This window comes from Mustela nigripes, chromosome 7 (assembly GCF_022355385.1).
Source record: "Mustela nigripes isolate SB6536 chromosome 7, MUSNIG.SB6536, whole genome shotgun sequence".
Taxonomy (NCBI): Eukaryota; Metazoa; Chordata; class Mammalia; order Carnivora; family Mustelidae; genus Mustela; species Mustela nigripes.
This window is the reverse complement of record NC_081563.1, coordinates 127,770,682-127,794,981: the sequence shown is the minus strand read 5'-3', so window position 1 is coordinate 127,794,981 and position 24,300 is coordinate 127,770,682. Positions and strand designations below refer to the sequence as shown.

The window sequence follows — 24,300 nt, the reverse complement described above, 5'->3', positions numbered from 1 at the left end:
CCGTTGTGCTGCAAATCGAGAGCTTCCCGCACTGTGCGTCTCTTCTCCAAATCCTTCTACCTGTCCCTCGCCTTTCCATGCCAGCTAGCTTTTCGTTTCTTGGTTGCACTTTAATATCTCTTGGCCAGTTCTCCCCTTCCCCAGTCCACTTTCGTAACATGTCTCGGAGAGTAATCGTCAGGAGACAAGGAGACAGCCCAGCCACCCGCTTTGGTGTCTGTGCATTAACTGAGTCATGGATGCACGGGGACAGGTTTCCCATAGGCTGTGCCAGCAGCCACGTGCTGGGCCACTGGTCCTGATGTGCATCTGTTATTCACACAGTGGTTGCTTTACTGGAGAGCCAATAGCACGGTCTGTGCTCAGTGCAAAATTACAGGCCACATACCAGGTGAGCTAAGCCGGAAGCATTCAGTTCAACCGTGGAAACCAACATTTGTGCGTATGAGGACCCTGCAATGCAAAGATGGCCTGTGATCGACTGCTCTATTCTTGTCCGTGCTGTGCCAGCATCGGGTCATTCCTTTGCACTGTAGACCCCCCTCGCTGCCGTGACCCATTTCAGAGTCCACTTCTGCATAACCAGCCCCACTTCCTGTGGGTTAAACCCAGCCCTGCTTCAAATCCCTGCGGGATCCCTCACCCCACACGAGGAATTTTGTTCATAACTCCGAGAGTTGGAAAAGTCTTCCTGCAACGGGCCAGATAGTAATATTTTGGATGTATAGCCACATGGTCTCTGTTGCAGTCTCTCCACCCTGCACTGTGTAATTTACATATTTCATAACAATATGTAAATGAATGGGTGTGGCTTCGTCCCAGTGAAAGTTGTCACAAACGCAGGTGGCAGCCCGGATTTGGTTTGCCAAACCCCACTCTCCACTAAGCATCTCATCTTCTTTTCCTTGGGCCTTTTCATGGCAAGTGAAAGAGCTCAACTCAGACCGAATTAAGCAAATAACAACAACCGAAAGTGGCGTGATGGGATTTATTGGTTGACGTAACCCAGGCTTTCTCAACTTGGCACTGCTGACATTTGGAGACAGATAATTCTTTGTCCTGGGGGGGCTGTCCTGTGCACTATAGCATGTTTACCAGTATTCCTGGCGTCTGTCCACTAGATGCCATTAGTACCTCCCCACTCAGCTGTGACAACCAAAAATGTCCCCGGTGCCCCCATGTCCCCGGATTAGGAATCACTAATAGTACAGAAAATGCTAGCATGAAGGTTGGCTTCAGGTAAGAGTAGACCCAGGGACTCAAACTAGTGTCTTTCTCTAGTCATCTCTCTCTCCTTCCTCCCTCCCCACCCCCTTCACTGCTGCTCTCTTCCATGCTACTTCACGTTCATATAGACTGTCCCCTCTTGGTGACAAGATGGCTGCCAGCAGCTTCCAGTTTCTATCCCTTCAGCTTTGAGCCCATTGGAAGAACTTCTCTTTTCCAGTACCTCCCTAAAAATCCCAGGACTCACTCTCATTGGCCCAACTTGGGTCACATGGCTGGCCCTGAACCAATGACAGAGCCAGGGGAATGTAGTGGTCTGATTGGTCCAGCTGAGATTATGCGTGCATCCCCGGGTCTGAAGGTCAGCGCGCGTGTACTTAAGTCAGGAAGTGGTGGCACCCACTGGACCACATTCGGGACTGAGCAGGCGAAACACAAGTCTCCACTGCCAGGTGGAAATCTCCACCCTGTGCCTGGCGCACGGGCGGCAGTGAATACTCCGTCCTTTTAGTTGATGCCAGCCTGCTCCCTAGGGGCAGCGCCAGCCAGCACATTATCAGTGGCCTTTCCTGGCCTGGCATTTAATTCCTCTTAATCTGCCTGCCAAGTTGTTCCTCCCCCGCACCAGCCCTCGGGTTGCTGCTCTCACTTTTGCGGCATCCCAGACACGGAAGCTCAGTGACTCCGGGCTCCAGCCACGACATGGCTGTATTTTTAATCTTGATTTTAATTCCAGCTCATTCTCCTGGCTGTATCTCCCAGCCCTAGAGCCCCCGGGGCCCACGCTAATTTGCTGCCTCCCACCTCAACTGGTGCCGAAATAACCATTTTAAAAACTGCTTGGGGAAATCTAATCAAATGAGAGCAAAATCTAATTTGGCACTAAAAGCCTTTGACTGAAGCCCTGTGTTCTGGGGTCTTGTGGAGCCTGAATAATCAACTCTTTCGGGATTTTTTTTTAAGGGTTGGGGGTTGGAGAGAGGAGAGAAATGTGAAAGGGGGGACTCCAGCAGAGGAAATCGCCACAGACACTTTGATGCCCGTGGCATTGGGTGATAATGGGCAGGGGTGGGCTTCCCGAGGTGCCCCACTTGTCACCCCCCCAAAAAAGAATGACCCCACCAGCTGCAGCCAAGACTGAAACTCTGTAGCATTCTGAGTTGCACATTCTTCGGGAAGACCGTGGTCCAGATCTTTGGTGACAAACTATAGACTCACCAGCCAGATTTGAGAGACCCGGGAGAGAACCCAGTTTTCCCAGTAGGACATTCAGAGCGCCTTTTCTCCTGGGCTTTCTTTCATTCATCTTTCTGAAATTACTTGTGGTCTTGGGTTCCTTTCAGAATGTGTCCCAATTCCAGGAAAATACAAACTCTGATGCATAATATTTCAGGGGACTTGTGGATTCTTTTACATTTCCCTGCCATGCCCCCTGTTGTTTCTTCTCATGATCTCATCCCTCTACCCTATAACATCATCTTCTCTCTCCCTCACTGGCCTCCCTGTGATCCTCAAATGCCCCCAAGCTTGTTCCTGCCTCAGGACCTTTGCACTTGACATCCCCTCTGTCTGGAGCAGTTTCCCTTGTACTCCTGTTCCCCTGACTCATTCTCATCACTCCTCAGCAGCCTTCCGTGACCACTCAACCCAGCAGTGCCTCCAGGGGCCCAGCTCTGGCCCCTTGCTTGCAACAGCATCCTTTTTTTTCTTTCATCGCTGTTTTTACCAACAGCACCACCCTTTTTTGTCACAGCCCCCAACTTGAATCTCCACCCCAGGAGAGCAGGGACACTGGTGGCCTCATTCACTGTTGCTATTGCCTGGGACTGCTCCTGGCATACCATTGGGGTTTAATAGTTGTTGATATATGGATGATACATGCCCAGGCAGTATTACCCCCAAATTAAGCAGTTTCCTCCTGCTGCCATCCTGATTTTTACCATGGATGGGCACACTGATTTATTATTTCCTTAATATCCTCACCACCACCACCACCAGTCGTTTTACTCATCAGGCCCTCCATCTGTTTTTGTAAATAAAGTTTTATTGGCACAGAGCCACGCCCACTTGTTTATGTATTGTCTGTGACTGTTTTCTACAACTATTGAATAGTTGCACTAGAAACCATCTGGCCCACAAAGCCTCCAACATTTACTATCTGGGCCTTCACAGGAAATGTTTGCTGACCCCTGCTGTTTGTCATTCTTCCCCAAGGAGGAGGAACAGGAGAGAGGAGGGAGACCAGAAGTGTTACCAGAGTGGAGCTCCTTACATACAGAAAGACACATCAAATATGAGGAGTAAGGTCATTGAGGCTTAGTAAGTCTTATTTCCTGGACTGGACTTGATCTCTAGGGGCTTCTCTAGCCCTCCCTACATGGTTCTTCTGCGGAAGAGAGGGGCGTACAGGTGGCAGGGTTTCTCACCGGCAGACTGTTGATCTTCTACACGGGATGGTGATGCTCTGCGGTGGGCCATCCTGACCACTGTGGCGTGTTGAGCAGCATCCCTGGCCCTCCTACCCCCTGGACGCCTGCAGCATGTCCCACCCCAACCTGTCAAAACCAGAAATGTCTGCAGACATTGCCATGTGTCCCCTAAGGGGCGAAACCGCTCCCGGCTGAGCCCCACTACTTTCAGAGGATGAGCGCAGCAGTTTGAATCCGCAGTGTTCCCGAAAGGGGAGCCAGGCCTTCCGCCGGCCCTGTGCTGGGATGCTGCTGCTCCTTTCTCCAGCTTCATCTCAGTCCTCACGCCCCGACACCCAGCCAGGCACCCGCCGCCTGGATAGTGGACGTTCCCCGAGACTCAGCCGGGTGGCCAGTTTCCCTGCCCCTCACCCTCAGAATGCCAGGGTCCTCTCTGGCCTGGCTTTGCTCTCCCACGCAAAGGGATGCCCCACCCTGGGCCTTAACTGAAGCTGCTCAGGACTCTCCCTTCCTATTTTCACCTCCTCTGGCACCTAGATCCTTCCAGGAGGTGTTTCCTCCGCTTCCAACTTCCCTCCTGGCCCTGCGTGCCAGGGGAGAATTGGATGCCTGTGCTGCCCTCTGCCCTGTGCTATGGAGATTCGGACGTGGCTGCTTGGGTCCTAAAGGGGCTTCCCACTCCCAGGCGGTGCCAGGTACCTGCCAGGCCTCCAGGAAAACCCCCATGGAGGGCTCCCACTCCATCCCCACCCTCTCCGCCCAGACCCCAAGGCAGCTCTCTATGCTTTCTCGAAGGTTCCAGGTAGAGGGAACCGTCTCATCCTCTGCTGGCATCAGAGCCCAGCCCCAGTCCACTCCTCCCTCTATGGATGTTCACCTCCCCTGTCTGTCTCTTCTCATCTTGGGCTCTGAACTGGCGCCCACTGAACACTCCCAGTTTGCCAGGCGCGGCGCTGAGCGCTCTGCTGGCACCGTCTCTTTCGCTCCTTCAGCAGTCTGGAACTCTCCCATTCTCGAGCTCTCAGCACCGTCTCCCGCACGTCTCCGAGCCCCAGCATCCTCATCCAAAGGAGAGCGCTGGCGCAGGGCCTCTGTCTCTGGAAAAACTCTCACAGATTTTTCCATTTCTTCAAAATAGCTTTATAGGTTATAATTATTAAAAATCATCCTTGCTCATTGAGAAGCAAAAAGAACAAGAAAGTACCATAAAGAAGATCTGGTGTGTTACCTCCTCAGGGCCTGCAGAGTTTGGGGGTACATCCCCTTCAAGGGGAACCCGGGTGATTTTCCTTACGTATGCTCTGTCGTTGGTGTGAAAGGCGAATGTGGAGACGCACGGATGTCCAGCCCAGTGGGGTTTCGGCAGGAGACAGAATGAGCCTGTCCCCCAAGCAGCACCCCCATGCCCAGCGAGAACCCCTACTTTGTTCTTCAACACTATAGATCGGGTTTTGGCTCTCTAGGAACATCCTATGAATGAGATCGTACAGCATTCTTTTATCTCTGGTTTATTTCTCTTAACGCAATTAGCCTCTGCTACCGGGCGTGGCAGCGGTTGGTCCTGTCTCCTTCTGGAGCGGTATTCATTCCCCTCTGCACCTAGCCAGCGGGGTCTTCAACCATGCTTTTGCTGATGGGCGTCTGCCTTGTTTCTGGTTACTGGCTCTCATGACCAGTGCTGCACACGACTTCGGGAATGAAGGAATGCCTTCCGGCTGAGTCAATGCCCAGGATTCGAATCACTGGGTCAGAAGGTAGGAGTGAGTTCAAGGTTAGCGGAGTCTGCCGGTCAGGGCCTCCCTGGAGATGGTCCAGTCTGCACATCCCCTGGCAGGTGTATCGGGGGCCAGTTGCTCCAAGCCCCAGCAACAGGAGTTCATGGTCTATACTAGCCATTCTGCTCACCGTGCCATAGACGGACTTCACGGAGCCCGTCAGCTTGAGTGGGAAAGAATCGCATCCTTATTTTTAGGAACCTACACCGTCGCTTAGCGTTGGCTTCCATTAGGAAGGTAGGACATGAACCACATAGCACAGGAGTCTGCAATTTTGTCATCCGGAGCAATCAATGATATGATAATATTCCACAGCGGGGGTGGCAGAGATCACAAAATAAATTCTTTTCAGTTATCGCTACTTTGAAATTACTACTCTTTGCAAGCTAACATCTTTTTTGAAAGGGCGTTACTATACGGCAGATTCTCTTAACAGTTAGATAACTGTATTTCAGAATAACTTATTTTCTCTATCATCCTATATATTTTATCTTACACCTCTAAAAGCATTTGAGAAGGAGGCTCAGAGGGTAGCACTGTTTTCGTACCCTGGGGACACAGCGGTCGGGGACGGAGGAGACGTTCGCTCTCTGCTTTCTCACGTGGCCTCCTGATCCTTCTCCCCCTCCAGCTTTCTTCGGGAAGTATCTTAATGAGTACAACGGCTCCTACGTGCCACCGGGCTGGAAGGAGTGGGTCGGCCTTCTTAAAAACTCCCGTTTTTATAACTACACGCTTTGCCGGAACGGGGTGAAGGAGAAGCATGGCTTTGACTACTCCAAGGTAAGTCCTGCCTGTCCCTGGCTGGGGGACAGTCAGGAGCGTGACACGGGAGCTTAACTGCCTGGCTTCGGGGGCTGGTGACCTTTACTTCCGTGAGGGACCTCGAGCAGCCGCTGTTTCTCCCTATGTGCATCTCTCAAATAATAGTCTGTGTCGGAGAGAATTGGTCACAGGATGGCCAAGCAGGGTGTTCCTACGGAAAGTGTGCGTACAGACAGTCCAGCCTGATAGGCACACGTCAGCAGCGCACAGGGAGGACAAGAAGCCGACTGTCACCGCCAGCTCCAGAAGTCCCCACCCATAACTCCTCCCACGGGGACAGCCTCGGCTCCGACTGGCAGCAGCACACTGGGTCCGGCTCCTATGGCTTCCCCCCACATTGAGACCCATCCCTGCTGTGCCTGGTGGTGTAGAACCTTCGCTGTCATCGTGTGACATTCCGCTGTGTGGTTGTACCTCAGTGTCTTTGTTTGTTCTCCATGTCATAGTTTTTCAAGTCCTACTGATTTGTCTCATGTGAGACAGAGGATGTGGACAGCTCAGGGACTGCTCACGCCTGGGTGCACCATCCGGGTCAAGATATAAAGCATTTCCGGCCCCCAGAGGCTCCCTTACACCTTCCCAGTCAAAAGTCCCGCCCCCAAGGTAACCTCTGTTCCCGCTTCCATCACCATGGCCTGGATTTGCCTGTTCTAGAACCTCATATCCATGGAATCACGTGGTATCGGCTCTTTGCGGTGGGACACCTGTGACAGTCCTCCCGCACCTGCACACCATCAGCGGTGCGTCCCCTCGTTGCCACGCACGTAGCGATGTTGTGCGGGTGGCAGGTGTGAGTCAGCGCAGCCCCTGATGGACAGGGTGGGCCTGTTACGAACGAGGCTGTGGTGAACACACGGCTTTGCACAGACGTAGGTAGTCTTCTCCTCTGGTTACACACCTGCGAGGCGAATCGCTGAGACGCAGGATGGGTTCCGGGGTTGAACCAGCCAACAGCCCCAGCCAGGAATGTTACAAGGGTTCCAGTTCCTCCACATTCGTCAGTAGCACTGGTACGGTCTTCTTCGTTATTCTCTTGCCCTGGGTATAGTGGCAATTCATTGTAGTCTTATCAGAAAGGTTGTCGAGCATCACCTAAGTTAATACACGCAGAGTATCCGAGAGCCCCTGCCATACAGTGATACTCACTACAAAGTAGCTCAGATCAGGACAGCAAACTCTCTCTGTAGAGGACCGTATACTAAATATGTTACAGTTTACAAGCCTTACAGTCTCTGTTGCAAGTACTTCAGTCTCCCACTGTAGTGTAAAAGCCACCACAGGTAATATGTGGACAAGTAAGCATGGTTCGTGCCAATAAAACTTTATTTATAAAAATAGACAGTGGCCCTGGTTTGGCCCATGGGGTATAGTTTGCTGATTCTTGGTTTAAATGAGGAGGGGGGAGGGAGGAGGAGGAGGAGGAAAAGAGACTGACTGTGTGATGTATCATCTGAACTTCCCATTAAAAAAAAAAAAAATCTTTAAAAAAAAAAAATCTGGAGACCAGCGAATATTCCTGTCCCAACTAAATCTTCAAAGCCAACTCATGCATCCGCCTGCAGCTTTCTTGATCCATTCTTTCTCCGCAACATTCTTCCCTTCCCTCCCCCTTCCCCACTGCCACTGCCACTAGCCCTGGGCCTGGCTGACTGTCATAAACAGAGCTCTCTGGGTTAGGGGGACGATTCCTCAGGGCTGCCCTCCTTAGTTCCTCTCCCTCTGAATCACTACACAAGGTCCCCCCCCACCCCAGGCAGAAATGACCAGGAGACAGGCAGTCACACACACAGGACAGCAAGTGAGAAGTAGGGGAGACAGTAGGGAATGGTAGGGACTGTGGAGAAATGTATCTGTCTAAGAGGGGAAAGCCAACTCAGATCAGACTTGTCAGTCCCACATAGAAAGGTGAGCCCAAGATGGCCAGGTTTTCTGATTTTTCAGCAGAAGCTACAAATGTGTGCATTTTTCCCTGTGAACGCTCCTGATTTTGAAATACTGGCAAGGCACTCAGACTTTCCTAACATCCTGAGTGAATCAAGTTTGCCTGAGGTCCAGACCTGACCCCTGGATGGGCCACACTGTGCTGCTCTTCTGCCCGCTGCCACCCCCAACCCCCAGGACTGTGCAGTGAGCTTCTCTTCTTGGAGGCAGCGGACTGGGGAGTTCAGAGCCCCACTTCCACACATTATGTTTCCTTCTTGGTTATGCTCCCTACTCCTAAGAGGCTCAATTCCCCAGTCTGGAAAATGGGCACACCCCTGCATGAGTAATAATGTGCACATCTACTTACTGAGCCCCTATGGTGGCCCAGCCATGCTGCATGTTTTGTGCGTCGCGTTTCTGACCTTCCCAGCCATTATACGTGTGAGTAGACTAGTTGGATTTGGTTGTGTTACTCAATAACTATTTGTTGAGAGCCTGCTCTGTGCCAGACACTGTGTCAGGTGCTGGGTGTTCAAGGATGAGCAGAGACAGACCCAGGCGCTCACAGTCTGGGATGTGGAATGTGTCGTTACCTGGGGAGTGATGCGCATGTGTTAAAGCCAGAACACAGCACCGGGTAAAAGCACAGGTATGCACACATGCGCATATGCGCACACGCACACACACGCCAGCCCTGTCCCCTGTTTCAGCACCCCCCGGTAGGAGCCAGTTCAAGCAGACCAGCCTTGTCAGTTATTACAACCATCTCCAAATCTTTACTAGTGCTCTCGTGCCCTGAATTTATCCAAGTGTTCTCCATCTTCTCGTCCCTGAATCCTTCCCCGAGAGCCCTAAACGACAGGGTTTATTCTTTCTTGAATCAGACTGGCCTCTCTCAGTCGCTTGGAAACAGAAACAACTCAGAATGGTTCACCTGAAGAGGAAACGGACCTGCCGATTTAACTGGTCCAGCAGTAATGGCATCAGATATAGCTGGATCCAGGAGCTCAAAATCAAAATCTTTAGGTGGTGGTTTCTCCTCTAAGCTCTGTTTTCTTCCCTCCAGCGCCATTTACAGCCACTCCCCTGCCTCCCTCCCCTCCCTTCCTGTCCATCCCCCTCACCCTTTCCCTGCCCCGGTAGCAACATGGCTCTCCCTCTGTCTTCTCACCGACCTGCCCAGCTAAGAGTAAGGGAGTCTCCTTCCCAGGATTCCAAGCAAGTTTCATTGCATCTCATTGGCTCTGGATGAGTCACATGTCTGCCCCTGAACCAATCAGTGTGCCCAGGGAGGGAAGCAGTGTTTCAAAGGGCTGTAATCACATGGCTCCACTCCTGTGCCGGAGATAGGCAGGTCGGGAGCCCTGCCGGGCAGCCAGACCCTGGAACATCAGCTGAGAATAGACCCATATGAAAATGAAAAGCTTCCACAGAAGAAAGCTGAACAGATGCTCCGTGGCCTAAAAACACCCTATCCCACTCCCCTTCTGGAAACACGAGCACATTTGGGGGATCCCTCCCCCCTTTGACAGGGGATCACTACTGATGTGTCCCCTCACTGAGTCTGGTCAGTTCAGGCCCTGGTGGCAGAAACCACATGTGACATCACCTGGACAGCGCCCCCTCCCGTTCTGTGTCTCACTCTGCACAGGGCAGATCTCCATGTCCTCCCAGGTGAATTAATTCCAAAGTGCTGGTGAGGGGATTTATAAGCTACAAATACAAATTGTAGTGTCTTGGGGCTGAACCCGCTGCTTCCCTCCTCCTAGACTCAGCACAGGCAGATCCTCCAAAACCTAGAAAAATCCACCCCGTGCTTGTTAAAATTCCTCACCACGTCCATGCCTGGTCTCAGAGCAGCCCTGTAATCAAGTTATCCAGGGACACTCAGAGTCCCTTTGGGGCTGATGACGGGACACACAGCGGCTGTTTTTCCACCCCGTTTCCTGCCACAGACACATCTCCCCTGTGAATGAGAGGAGCCCTGTGGGAGGATTCCTTGGCCCCCTGTTAGCGGAGGCCTGGGAACAGAGGGGATGGGGGCCCTTTGGAGTCAGAGCTGGCGCAGGTCCAGGGTTAAGACCTGAGACAGGCAACAGGCAGTGGGGGCCAGAGCGTCGGGAGGGAGCCAGAGGGAGCTGGGGGTTTCAGCAGAGGCCGAGCTGGGGAGCCCATGCTCCAGCAGCCTGAGGAGTGAGATAGATGTCTCTACTAGGGTTCAGTGTAGGCCTCAGTGGCTTCATTAGGTGGCCCAGCTGGGGAAGAAGTGACAGTCCTTCCCTCATTCCTTCATAAGGCCCTTTGAGGACTCAGTCCTGAGTCACTATTCCCAGGACCAGATGCCCTACAAAGGGTCCTGATGGCAAGGTGGACAGCGAGGCAGCGACAATGAGAGAGGAATTATACAGCACACGCACTGAGAGCCCGAGAGGGCTGGAGAAGGTGGGGCTGGCAGTGAAAAGAATGACTAGGGTCAGATTGCAGAAGAGGATCTGGAGGAGCTCCAGGTAGGGAATAGACAGGGCCCAGGTGGCACAAAGGCCCTGAGGGATGGTGTTCTCCGTAAACTTGTAGAGACCACCCTTTGATCCCGAATTTGTGCTTCTCTATTCCGGAGAAGCCTCCCTCATATGCAGGAGGGGAGCAGGTTGAGTTGCTACTTGCAGCTTTGTTTGTTATTGAAAGAAGTCACTGTAGGCCACCAATGTGGGAAGCGATGAAGTGACCATGAAGGAAGCCTACACTGGAGGATTCTAGAAAAAGACAAGGGAGATCTGTGTGTAAAGCCATCAGAAGGGCTTTGGACCTAGGGCTGAAGGCAAGAGCATGCTGCAGAGAGAGCTCCTCCAGATCCCTGTTCAGATGTCACCTACCTAGACCACTGTGTGTCATGGGCACTCCCCCAGCTGATCACCACTGACCCACCACACCTGTGCGGAGCACTGGTCCACTTATGTCTGTCTCCTTGCATTAGAATACAAGACCCTGGAAGGCAGGCATGTGGATTCGTTGTGTTCCCTGCTGTGTTTGTTGAATGACTAAATGAATACGCACAGTGTGATCTGATCAGACTGAACAAGATGCCTAAAGCAGTGCTATAAGGCATGTAACAACACATCTGAAAAAGTGCTTCCTGGTAATGGACAAAAGGGGTCAAGATCATAAGCAGGGGTGAGGAGTGGACTGTTTTCAGCTTCGTGTGGAAAACACAGGCATGTGATTCCTGAGGAAGAATGAGTAGCGCTTAGACGTAACATGGAGCGGATCTGGTGAAATCACTGTGCATGATACAGAACCGACCCATGTGTTTCTCGCCATAGCCTACACTGCATATGCCGTTACTCTTCAAAACCAGCACGAAAGGAAACTGAGGCATAGAGAGGCTAAGAAACGAGGCCACCCGGCTTGTAAGTAGTAGAGCTCAGGATTCAAACCCGGGGCCATCTGGCTTCCAAATCTGTTCTCTGAACTAAGGCCCGTGGGCCAAGTCCTGCCCACCAAGTGTTTTTGTCGAAACTTTGAGCTTAGAATGGTTTTTCTATTTCTAACTCATTGAAAAAAAAAAAATCCAAAAAAGAGCAGCTTTCATGACACGTGAAAACGACATGAAATTTACAATTCACCAGGCCTCTTGTTTTACTGGAGCGCAGACATGCCCGTTCATTTACTGGTGGCTGCTTTCCTGCTGCAGGGACTAGTGAGACATCTGGCCTGCAAAGCCTCACACATTTCCTAGCCGACCCTTTACAGAAAAGCGTTGTTGATGCTTAGTGTAAACCACCATATACTCATTAATAACTTTGTGGGGGGAAAGCGATGGAACAGATAAAAAAATACAAAGGCCTGAGGTCTTGCTCTGAGTACATTGCTTGTTTGTTTCATGACCTCGGTTTCCCCATCTGTCAAATGGGCACAAAGTCCACTTCTCAGAGTTGCCGTGAAGGTCAGTTGAACAAACATGTGACAACAATCAGAGCCCATGTTCATCGTGGGTTTTCTTAGTGCCGGGCTCCTTGCTGAGTGCTTATATGCATTTGTCCCGTGCTCACACCACCATCTGGAGAAGGGACTGTTATTGGGCCCATTTTTTAGATGCAGAGACTGAGCTGCAGCAAGGTAGTGGTTGGCCCACAGATAGCAGGTGAAAACAGCTGGGGAGCAAGCCCAGAGTTTCTGACTCCAGAACCCTCGGCTTCATGAAATACGATTGCTCCTTAAAGCGATGGGACTCTCTTCTGAACACAAACTGCTGTAGAAGCTTCCCCAGGGGCAGGATCGGCTCTAAGATTCAGAATAAAAGTTTGACCTGCTGCCTGGGGAGCCAGCGGCTCAGAAGAGGAGACCCTCTGTTACAGGTTGACTTGCCAAGTGAGAGAATACCCAGAGGTAGGCTGGAGGGCTGCCCCCTGGAGGGAGGGGGACACCCTCCCTTCCCTGCTCCACCATCACCCTCCAACCAGGTCTCAGGAGCAAAGCCATCATTCTCAAGGCACAACCCTAGAGCAGCTCATATGGGCTGCCCAATCAGACAAGTTAACTAGCCCTCAGAGCCAGGAGACTCCAGTTTGGGGGGGATAGCCTGAGAAATTTGGGGTGAACTGGCTTATCTCACCCAAGTTTAGACAAGAGGTAGAACCCCAGGCTTCCGCGGGATGAAGTATGTGGATCTCCCAGAGGGCACCCATGGGACACGTTTCTCTCAACACCCAGGTCCAGGCAAGAAGAGGAGCTTCCCATCATGCCAGCTGTGGTCCGTCGCTTGTCCTTACAGTCTCTGTCCCCCGTCCCCAGCAGCCAGAGATAATCCTAAGCAAGTGAAAACTTCCTATCCCTTCCAGGTCCTCTGCCTTCTTGCTGCTAATGAGAATGCTTTTCCTCACCCTGCACAGGACTGTGATCACCATGGGGACGCAGACCCGTGACTATGTCCCAAGCCCTTAACAGGAAGCCCAGCACCCTGGGAACAGGCACCCAACAAGTATTTGTTAAGTGAGCACATAAATGAGAAACAGCAGCAAAGGCCAAGCCTGCAGAATGAGGCAGGGCGTGAGACGGGCCAGCCCGGCCTGTCACCAAGCTCCCCAGGAGTGCGCCCCACACCCCACAGGCTCCCTTGGCTAAATGACCATTTGGGGGAAATGGATGCTTTTGCCCAGAGCTGCAGGCTAGCAATCTCCACAGATGCACTGGGTTCCTCTTGGTTTACTGATCAGAGTCGGTCGGAGGTCATGATGGAGAGGGAAGCGGGACACTGCTGTGGCTGCCAAGCTCCAGTTAGGAGCAAAGTCCCCAGAAGCTGGCATCACCGCCCACCTGCACGGGCATGGCCGGGAGGGCATCGGGGGAAGTTTAGCTCCTCACCTAGGAGAGCCGGAATGGGCCTGGCACAAGGCTACAGAGAGGGAAGTTCCTCATAATCTATCAGCTGATCTCCAGGTTCTAGAAAATCCCCTCCCCCGTCTCACCCTTCCTGTTAACAACCCACATCCTTGACTCCTTCCTGGCTGACCCAGCACCCAGTTCAGCTTGTCCAGAACTTAGCACCCCTGCCTTCGCCCTGACATTTTCTTTCTCCTGGACCCTGCCACCCCATCTCTATACCCTTCACCCAAACCAGAAACCAGGTGGCAGGGCGTGAGGTGGGGGAGGGGGGTGTGACTGCCCCTCTCCACATGCAGCCAATGGACACAACCTGTCTACTGAATCTGCTCCCAGCCGTGACGGGACAATGCCACTGTCCCCCTGGCCCAGGTCCCCGATCCCTCCTCACTCTGATGTCTGGATGCTCTGTATTGTGGCCAGAGACCTGGCGTGTCCTCGTGGGCCCACCTGTGGCTCACCGCCCACCCCTGGAATAAAGGCAAGTGTCCCCTCCAATCCACATGGACAGCCAGATGCTGTAGCCGGCGGAGGTCGGCAGAGCTTTAGCTGGCGTCCAAGTGGCTTGGAAGAGGACCCCAGAGGGTGGGTGCTCTCAGATACGCGGGAAATCGGCCACACCACCAAGACGGCCAGTGTGAGCCCGCTTGCCAGAGCTGGCTCCATGCAGGGCGCTGTGTCAAGGGCTTTTCATCTCCCAGCACTTGAGCCCCTCCTGGCAGCCTGGAGAGGCCGAGCCGCTCATGTCAGCACACGTTTCTAAACATGTGATATCACAAGCCATAGGAGTCCCCATGTTACCCTCCCCGGGAGGTAAACAGCCCCCTGCTAAGGGCCATGGATGCCTTTGTTCTATTGCCTGTGCAGATATCCCAAACAATACGTAACATTTGGTGAGGTTTTCGCCTGCACACAAATGGTGGTGGATCGTGCATGTCCCTCCACAGCCTGCTTTCCTCACCCAGCACCAGGCCGGTAAGGTCTGTCCGTGTCTGTCCAGGTGGCTCAAGTTTGTGCTTTCTGGGGGCTGGGTCATTGCACTGCGGGTCTCTCCTGGGAAGGGATATTCGTGGTGGCTTTTCAGAAAACACGTTTAATCACAGCCAACTAGGCATGTCATTCCAAAAGCAAGCACTGAGGGTGGACTTATTACAGAGAGCGGCGGCGGCCCTCCCCGTGGCTCCCCACCGGCCCGAGGCAGCAGGTTTCAGTTGCTGGTCCCCACTGTGCTCATGGCCACGTCCATGGGTCCCTCTGTCCTTTTAAGAACTTTCCCAGCCCCTCCAGGTCATTCTCCACAATGTAGCAGGAGCTCTTTGACTTAGGTGACCTGTAATGTTATTTTTATGTGATAGGTTCTACAGAATCCTCATAGAAAACCTTTGTCATTCCCCAAAAGTAGTCATAAAAAGTACTCCAGGAAAAGTATACAAAGTAGCAAGTAAATTTCTCCCCCAACTCTCCCTCTATCCTAGACCCCAGTTAGCACACTGATATCTGTGCTTCTAGATTCTTCTTTGGTGCTCAAAAGCAGATGGAGTTAGGGGTTTGGCTTCTCCTCTATACCCTGCCACCCTCTGTCCCCACAGAAAGATGGGATTTTCCTGGCTTGAGAGTAACTCACTCTTTCCCTCAAAAGTGTGATCTCAGACAGCTTTCCATCGCAGTAACTACGGACTTGCTTCCATGCAATGTCTGTCCAGTGCTGCATTGTATGAAAGCAGCATGAACTCATTAATCACTTCCCTATTGCTGGTCACTGCAATACATTTCTGCTTTATGAACACAGCTGCAGGGGCCGTCCTTATGCATCGGTGCAGTGTCAAGTGTCCCAGAGGGCGTGTCTTGGAAGCCCAGGCACACCCGTGGGTGTCCGACCTACGGTTCACTTCAGGCTAGAAGCTGTAGCCACTTCTTGACATTTTCGTCTGTAAAATATTACCTCATTTTGAAAGTGATCATTTCGGACAGAGCTGCTCCCCAGGGAGCATCAGGTAAATTTCAGGAACTTGTTACCTTCTTGGGAGATTAGCAGCTAAAGATTTTTTTACCAAGTTCAAGATGAGGTTAGGCAAAGCTCAGCTTCGTAGCTGAGCTTTTAAGGCCCTCAGTTTCTGCGTGTCCCTCTTCCTCCCGTTCCTCTCTCATCCTGCCCGGTGTCTAATCAGGTCGCACCTCTCAGGCACACACACACACACACCCTGCTTTCCTCCGTTTGTGCTGCTCCTTCCTGCTGACATTCCCAAACACACAGCGTGCTCATTTTCTGCCTCAGAGTCCCTGCATCTGTCGTTCCTTCTGCCTGGAACACTTCCTCTGGATCAGTGATTCTCAGCCCTGGCTGCACACTGGAACCCCTAGGAGCTTTTAAAAAGCCCAGTTCCTGGGGAAAACCACAGACTAATTAAGCCAGCATCTCTGGCAGTAGGCTCACACCTCAGCCATGCTCCCCCAAGGATTCCGGAAGGCAGTTGACGGTCAACCCCAATGACAAAGATCTTCCCGTGCCCAGCTCATCACTCAGGACTCAGCCCCAATGTCACCTTCTCGGAGAGGCCCTCCCTGACTGCCCCAGCTAAAGTATGCCCCCACTCCAGCTCCTTGGTCACAGTTTATTTCCATCATCTCTCACACATTTGTCACTGTCTTGGTTCTGGGTTTACATGGTCGGCTGCTCCTGCCCCCAGCACAGCACTCCGGGAATACAGGGATGTCCCCACCCTGTTCAGCAGTATTTCTGGAACTTCCAAAAGACTTCAGGTTTAGGAAACAAGACTCAGGAGGCCTGAGCTGTGTGACATTAGGCAATTCACTTAACTTCCCTATGCCTTAATCTCTCGTTCCGGAAAACAAGAATTCACATCACCCCTACTTCCTGCAGTTGTACAAGAATTAAATGAACTGATACAAATAAACACAGAGCTACTCCTGGCATTCTGTGAGCACTCAAAAGTGTGAGCTAGTATTATTTTTATATCCATGACAAATGGACAACAGATCGCAACTTCTCCCCATCCTCCTAAGCCCTTCTGCTTCTTTTTCTCCATTAGCGCCATCTCCTTGCTCACTGATTGGCTTTCTGCCCCTGGACGATCAGCAACCCACCTCCCCCCAACCCCCACCCAGGGATGGGGCAGGGATTGTCTGTCTAAATGAGTACAGTGGCCCGGCTCCTCACACGTTTTCCTATCTCTCCCCGCCCCCCCGCCCAGGACTACCTGACAGACCTCATCACCAACGACAGTGTGAGCTTCTTCCGCACATCCAAGAAGATGTACCCACACCGGCCCGTCCTGATGGTCATCAGCCACGCGGCTCCCCACGGCCCCGAAGACTCTGCTCCCCAGTACTCGAGCCTCTTCCCCAATGCGTCCCAGCACATGTAAGCTCCAGCACCCTGCCCGCAGAGCCGCTGGGTGGCGTGTGGATGGGAGGGTCAGGCTTCAAGATGCTAATGGCAAGACGGTGACAGAGCCTTGCCTTGTCTCAAATCCTCCTGGTACAAAGACCCCAAGAACACATTGCTCACTTGCAGTGACACTGGTCGCAAATCAGCCGGACTGGCCAATGGGCCAAAGCCGGCAACAGGTGTTAAGTCAGGACCCTCGTCCTCCCCTGACCCCAGGAGGTCTGTGCGTGCATTGTGATATAGTGGGTGTCCTTTGTGATCCTGTCTATTTTATGCATTTCAAATTGTTTTTTTGAGAAGGGGTCCGTAGCCTCATGAGACTGTGGGTAATTTCCACAGCCTTTCCTGAGCCATTGGCCACGTGACAGGCTCCATGCTGAGTCTTTACACAGCACTGAACCCCTGAAGAGTCACGACGACCCTCGAAGTATGATTTATCCATTCCTGTGTAACAATTATCCCGACACTGAGCAGCTAAAACCGCAAACGTGTATTGGGTCACAGTGTGTGAGTCCACCTGGGGGCGGCCTGTCCGGAAGGCTCTAGCGCCAGGCCTCCTGCGGTCCTAATCCAGGTGTCAGCCCAGGCTGCAGCCACCTGCGGCGCGCCCCCACGGCAGCCCCTCGGCACCAGCACCTCTCCGGAGGGTTGTTTGGGTGTCCTCACCGCATGGCAACCAGCAGTCTTCCTCCAGAGCAAATGATCTAAGATGGAGGAATGGACTCAGAGGCCTGGGGTAGGCAGAGAGAGGTCGAAATGGAAGCCAGAGTCTTTTGGACTCTTTGCCGTTTTCTCGTGGTCGCACAGACCTGTGCTGCCAGTGTGGGAGGGGGGACACAGGGTGTGGATGCCAGGAAGTGGGGGCCATCGAGAGCTACCGTGGAGGCTGCCTACCACACCTGGCATTCCCAGTTCACAGATGAGAAGACCGAGGCACAGAGAGGCGAGGTAACTCGGGGCCGGGAAACCACTGAGCCAGATTCGGGTTCTGCCCCCAGCCCCACCTCCTATCTCCCTACCCACCCTTCCCTCCTCCTCCCTCCAGCTGGCTAGTAAATCTCTCTGGAAAGTTCTCTCGCTCCCTGCCTCCAGCCACCTCCCGATTAGCAGTGAGTGATACCCAGCAGCCCTTGCTGTGACATTGGGGCGACAAGGACAGGACAATTTGGAATCCGCCTGAATATTCCGGGTGTTTAATTGTCATTATAATCAGACTGCGTTGCCCTCCTCTGTCCCCTCACTGTAATTACTTTCGCCCAGAGTGGCTCTGAGAGGAGGAGGCAGTGTGCTCACCTCCCGATCCCCTGGTCTTCGGGGAAGAGATCGGACAGATGGCGAACAGCGTTCCAGGAGCCGTGGCAGCCCCGCCGGCAGCCCCGCCTCTCTGCACATCTGAGTTGCCCGCCGGCACCCCCAGCCCACTCCGAGGGGTGTGGGCAGCTCAGTCCCACCTAGGGAGGCGCCAGGGGTGGGGAGCGGGGGGGGGGGGGGGGGGGGGGGGGGGCAGGTCGGCTCTGCTTCTGCGGCTTCTCCTTTAAAAGAGGTGCAGGCATCCCTCCTCCCCTGCAGTCCTCAAGTTTCATGAGATTGTTTGACATTGCCTGCTCATTTATTTTCCCTTTGAAATGAAAATTATAGAAATTGAACATGAGGAACGCCTGCTATTACTTACCCAGAGAATCCCTGCTGCCTTGTGAAGGAGGGGTATGTTTGGAGGGCTCTCCTGTCTCTGGGGTATAATCATTTGCAAAACAAAACCAAAAACCAGAAACTTCTGCAGCTGGGATATTTAATTATGACAGTCAAGGAGGGGGGTGAGGAGGAGACAGGGCCCTGCTGGTGGGTCAGAGTTCTAGATCTTTCTGTCCAGAGGCTCCTGTCCAACTGCTGCCCAGTCAAGCTTGGTGTCCCCTTCTTGACGTGGACCTCGTGGGCTCTCCCAGATGCTGCCTGATGCGGGGTCCCACACCACCTGCCTGGGGCCCCATCCCACTTCCACACATCTGGGCACACACACAAGTTTCAGACAGAGACACGCAGACTCAAACGAACACATACATGCCCGTGCAAACATACAAAGATACACATAGATACACACATAGATACCCAGACACACACAAAGATACCCAAATGCACTCACAAACATGAACACTGTACCCATGGACACAGATACCCTCACAGATGCACACATACGCACAGGCACAGATACACAGACACAAGGATACAGACAGATACACAAAGACATAAACACAAGCACAGGTACACACAGATGACATAGACCCAGACACACAGGCGTGTAAACACAGATCCACACACAGACACACACAGACACACAACGCAGACAGGTGCACACAGAGACATCCCAACCCCCACCAGCGCCCAGAGCTCCTTTTGAGGTGTAGCATCCGGGGTCCAGGCCACGAGGACAGCCGGGAGACAGTGGGTGTTAGGCAGGCTCCAGGGGCGCAGTGAGGGGCGGAGGCGTGTCCTCCTCCCCAGCAGAGGGGAGCGGTGCCGCCTTCAGGCCTGTGGCGAACACACCACGCATTCCTAGGATGCTTGAGGAGGTGAGGCTTTGTTCGGCCAGCAGCTGGGTTCCTGTGAAAATGCCACCTCCTCCCTGGAGGAGCCTGGCCTCCTGCCGGAGACCAGCAAGCTGGCCGGGGCCTCAGGGGGTCCCCAGGCCCTGCGGGCTCCCGGCTCTGAGATCCTGAAGAGGGCTCGGAGAAAGGGCTTCAGCAATCCTTCCAGGGCGGGCCCGACACTCACCCCTCACTGTTCTCAAGGGCAGACACCAGCCTAATAGAATCTAATAGATTCAGGGATGATTGTTCAAAATTACATCCTGGAATCCGGCCCCTTGGGCCTCCAGGAACAATTTTCCCATACCGCAGAACAGCTCCAAGGGCGTGTCTACGCAGTCCCTGCCCCCAGCAGCTCCCTTCCAGCGCCTCCATGGGGGAGGGGAGCTTGTTCCTGGGAATGTTCTACACGAGGGTCAAGCCCTCAGCTGGCCCACAGGAGAGCCAGGCCTTGCCCTTGATCAAAAGAGGCGACTTATAGGGGGGGCTGGATTTAGCGGTGGGAGATCAACCAGGCACTTGAAGCAAAGTCCAGAAGGAATCTCCAGGCTTGTGACTCACCCCCACGCTACCCAGCAGCGGTCTCCATCACTGTCAGCAGCACCGTGCCCTCTCCCCAAGCACCCTGAGGCTCTGACACCCTAGGGCTGCGGACTGTCCTGGTGGGGCACATGAGGCACTGGGAGCTTTCTGCCCCATCTGCAAGGCCCGCTCGCCTGCCCTCGCTCCCCACTCGCCACCCCTTGCCCCCTCTTGCTGTTTTGAAAAACCTTTGTCTTCAGTGGAAATGCAACTTTACTTTCAGCTCTGACTGGGGAGGGGGTCAGATCTGAGGGGAGCTAGACCAGCGCAACGGATGCCACATTCTGTGGGGTGAAGAGGGCACTTCCCATCAGCGGGGCACCCCACCCAGGATACTCGGCACATTGGTGGGGTGTGCCCAGGGCTCAGATCCCAGGGCCTGGTATGAGCTGAGGCAGCCAGAGGTGCTTCTGCTTTGGGACGGAGCCCTAGATGACTAGAGTCACCTGGAAAGTGCCAAAGCCATGAACCACATTGACCTCTTTTGGCTAAGGAGGGCCTTGGCCAAAGTCACGGCTGAGCCCTGATGTACAGGAGGGTGTCAGGGAGGCAATTATATTACGGAGGCAGTGGGCAACCATTGACCATAGCGGCTCCTGGAGTTCCAAGCCCAGCTCTGCCTCTGGCAAGTTAGTCCCCCTGCCGGGCCTCCATGTGGTCCCTGGGGCAGGAAACAGGCACCTGCTCCAGGGGCGGTGAGTGGTGAGGAGAGGGTAGAGGTGAACCCTCCGAGCTGTGCCCCGTACGCGGAATGTGGGAGGTGGTCTGTAGACCCCAGAGGTTCTGGTGATTTGTTCAGTATGACGGGTCATCACAGCAGACCCCACGACAGAAGTGCTCCCCCGCCCCCTGCCCCAGCTGCACCGCCTGCTTTTGAGACTGTGGGCAGGTCCCCCAAGCTTCTCTGACCCTCTGTTTCCTCTTCAGTAACTGGGAGATGAGAAAAAACGGGAAGAGGAATCGTGACAAACATACTTTCAGGCGCCCCCTCACGTTTTGGGCCGTACCTCCATGACTACTATTGACTTGATTTTTTAGATTTTCTTTTTCTTTTTTTTTTTTTTTTAAGTAATCTATTGCAAAAGGAAGCTCTGTAGTCATGTCTTCCCCCAGTAACCCTCCCTTGCCCAAGGCAACTGAAGGATCACGGCTAGGCTAGGGAATTTGAGTGGGGGGCCCGTGCCTGCTGGAGGCTCTGGGCCTGACCCTCTCCCCATCTTAAGAAAGAGCGGAGTGAATTGCAGGAAGGTGTTAGGGGTCTCACACCAGACTGACTGGGGCCTGACGCAGCAGGCGGGCTGGCAGAGCTGCACCAGGAAGTACTGATGTTCTCACTGTGCGGCTCCTGGTCACTTAAGGCTCGGTGACCCCTGGTCCCCCCACGTGCACACCCTGCGCTGGGGAAACGCTGGTGTAAGGCTTAGCAGAGCCCCTGATGCGCCACCGCAGCTTCCCCAGATGGGCGCTTACGCCGTGCAGGATGCTGTCACCCTGAGACATGGGGGCCTGGGGACTTGGGGACTGGGGATCTGGGGACCTGCAGGGCTGGGGACTTGGAAGACTGCAGACCTGGGGGGGTTAGGGGACTGGGAATCTGGGGGGCTGGAGGGCTGGGGACCTGGGGGCTAGGGGACTGCAGATCTGGGGGACTGGAGACCTGCAGGGCTGGGGACTTGGAGGGCTGGAGACCTGGGAAGCTGGGGGACTGCAGATTTGGGGGGCGGGGGGCCTGGGGATTCGGGGCAGCCCCACGCCCGGCCTGACCCGGGTGCGTGTTTGCCCGCAGCACGCCGAGCTACAACTACGCGCCCAACCCTGACAAGCACTGGATCATGCGTTACACGGGGCCCATGAAGCCCATCCACATGGAGTTCACCAACATGCTGCAGCGGAAGCGTCTGCAGACCCTCATGTCCGTGGACGACTCCATGGAGACGGTAGGCTGCCCCGAGCTCGCAGCCCTCCCCGCCCTCACCCTGGCCCGAGGGCCACCAGCTGCAGAGGAAGGGAAACAGAGGCAGAATGAGCCAGCAGAATGAGCCGGGGAAGTGGCCACGAGCGGTCCCAGCACAGCCTCTGCCCTCGTGGCGCAGACGAGCTCGGCCAGTTCCATTTGGTACATTTGAGGCAGCTTTACTGAGATGGAATCCACGTGCTGTGTCGTTCCTCAAGTGCAGAGCCCGGTGGTTTGACTGTGTCACAGACTGTGTGACCAGCACAGTCAACTTTAGACACGCTCATTACCCCACACGGGAGCCCCGCGGCCCTCAACCATCACCCCCGGACTGCCTCACCCCGGCTCCCCAGGCAGCCGCTAACCTGCTTCGTGTCTCTGCAGACTCGCGTCTTCTGGGCACTTCCTAGAAGTGGAACCCCATGACATGTGATCTTTCGTGTCTGGCCACCTTCACTCAGCATCACGTTTCCGAGACTCATCCATGTGCTAGGTCACATCTTTCTTTTCATGGCTGAATAGTAGTCCATCATATGGATACACAATTTTTTTTTAATTTTATTTATTTATTTATGATAGAACGAGAGTAAGAGAAAGATAGCACAAGGATGGGGAGCAGTAGGCAGAGGGAGAAGCAGACTCCCTGCTGAACAGGGAGCCCGATGCGGGGCTCGATCCCAGGACCCTGGGATCCTGACCTGAGCCGAAGGCAGGCACTTAACCACTGAGTCACCCAGGTGCCCCTTAAATTTTTTATTTATCCACAGTATCTGCACCCAGCGTAGAGCCCAACACGGGCTTGAACTCATGACCCCGAGATCAGGAGTCGGACACTTAACCCACCAGTCACTCTGTGGCTATGCAGCTATTTAAAATCCATGGGGCACCTGGGTGTCTGCCTTTGGCTCAGGTCATGATCTCCCGGTCCTGGGATCGAGCCCTGCAGCGGGCTCCTTGCTCAGCGGGGAGCCTGCTTCTCTCCCTCGCCCGCCTTCCCCTAGCCCTCATTCTCTCTCTCTCAAATAAAATCTAAATAAATAAATAAATCATGTTCATTCATTCATTCATTCATTCATCCTGCCAGCAGCATTGGCGGAGTGCCAGGGCCGTGGGAATGCAGCAGAGAACATGGTGACAGACGCTCCCGCCCGCGTGGGACCCCCCCCCATTCTAATCCGGAGGCCTGGGGAGCCCCACTCACACCAAAGAGATAAAGGGGAGCCGCGCTGCCAAGAAGGGGGGGCGGGACGCGACGGCAGGCCGGGAGGCTGCAGTCATTCCAGTTACGAACACATCAGTCTCCGCAGCGAGGTGCCGCGAACACCCGAAGCCGGGAAGGGTCGGGCCCCAGGGCGCTCGGTGCCCTCAGCCCTGCCCTGCGTCCTCACCGCCTCACCGCCTTTCAGCTCTACAACATGCTGGTGGAGACGGGCGAGCTGGACAACACCTACATCGTGTACACCGCCGACCACGGCTACCACATCGGCCAGTTTGGCCTGGTGAAGGGCAAGTCCATGCCGTACGAGTTCGACATCAGGGTCCCGTTCTATGTGCGGGGCCCCAACGTGGAGGCCGGCTCGCTGTAAGTGCCTCACCCACCCCCTACCCAGGGCCCCGCCTTTCCACGGAGGCCTCCAGGCTCCACCAGCCCCCAGGAGGCTGAGAAGCAGGTGGCTCCAGCGTGTGGCCCCAAGCCACTCCCTTGGGCGACACGTGATGTGGGCAGGTGAGCCTTGGTGCCAAGTGAAACACTGATTATGTCACCTAGGTGGGTTCTGACACACTTTATAGCCCTCCGCTGGGGAAGGAGAGACCGGGGGCCGGGGGCCATTAGCACCTGTGAAAACAGACTGTGTGTGCTGGGGCGGCGGGCCAGCGAGTCGGGGAGCTGGCCTGTGTGTGCGTCGCCGCCAGCGTGTGGGAAGGCCGCCTTGACTTCTGTCTGGCCTGGGGGACCCCTGGGGCGGCTGCCGGGGAGGAACCCTGCCGCCTCAGTGCGGGCTTGTCTGCAATGCAGCTGGGGCAGCTCAGGCCACACACAGTTCAGAGGGCAATAGTCTCCCTTCCATCCAACGTCTGGGACCCTGCCAGCCCTCAAACATCCTTCTCCTTGGGCTAAGCGTGAGCTGCCATATTGTGGCCGCAGAAATGCCACACCTGTGGCAGGGGTAGGGTAGGAAGGCAAGTGATGGCGCAGCGGCTTCCTCAGATCAAC

At 54.2% G+C, this 24,300-nt stretch overlaps 1 protein-coding gene across 5 annotated transcripts in view; it reads left to right on the top strand.

Moving 5' to 3' along the window:
* SULF2 (sulfatase 2) overlaps nt 1–24,300 on the top strand; it is a 113,520-nt gene that overhangs the window by 69,055 nt on the left and 20,165 nt on the right. For all 5 annotated transcript variants that reach the window (XM_059407187.1, XM_059407186.1, XM_059407185.1 and 2 more), the window contains exons 4-7: nt 6,063–6,214; nt 16,771–16,940; nt 21,918–22,068; nt 23,492–23,667. In XM_059407187.1, coding sequence (XP_059263170.1) covers nt 6,063–6,214; nt 16,771–16,940; nt 21,918–22,068; nt 23,492–23,667 — 649 coding nt within the window. The remainder of the gene's footprint in view (nt 1–6,062; nt 6,215–16,770; nt 16,941–21,917; nt 22,069–23,491; nt 23,668–24,300) is intronic.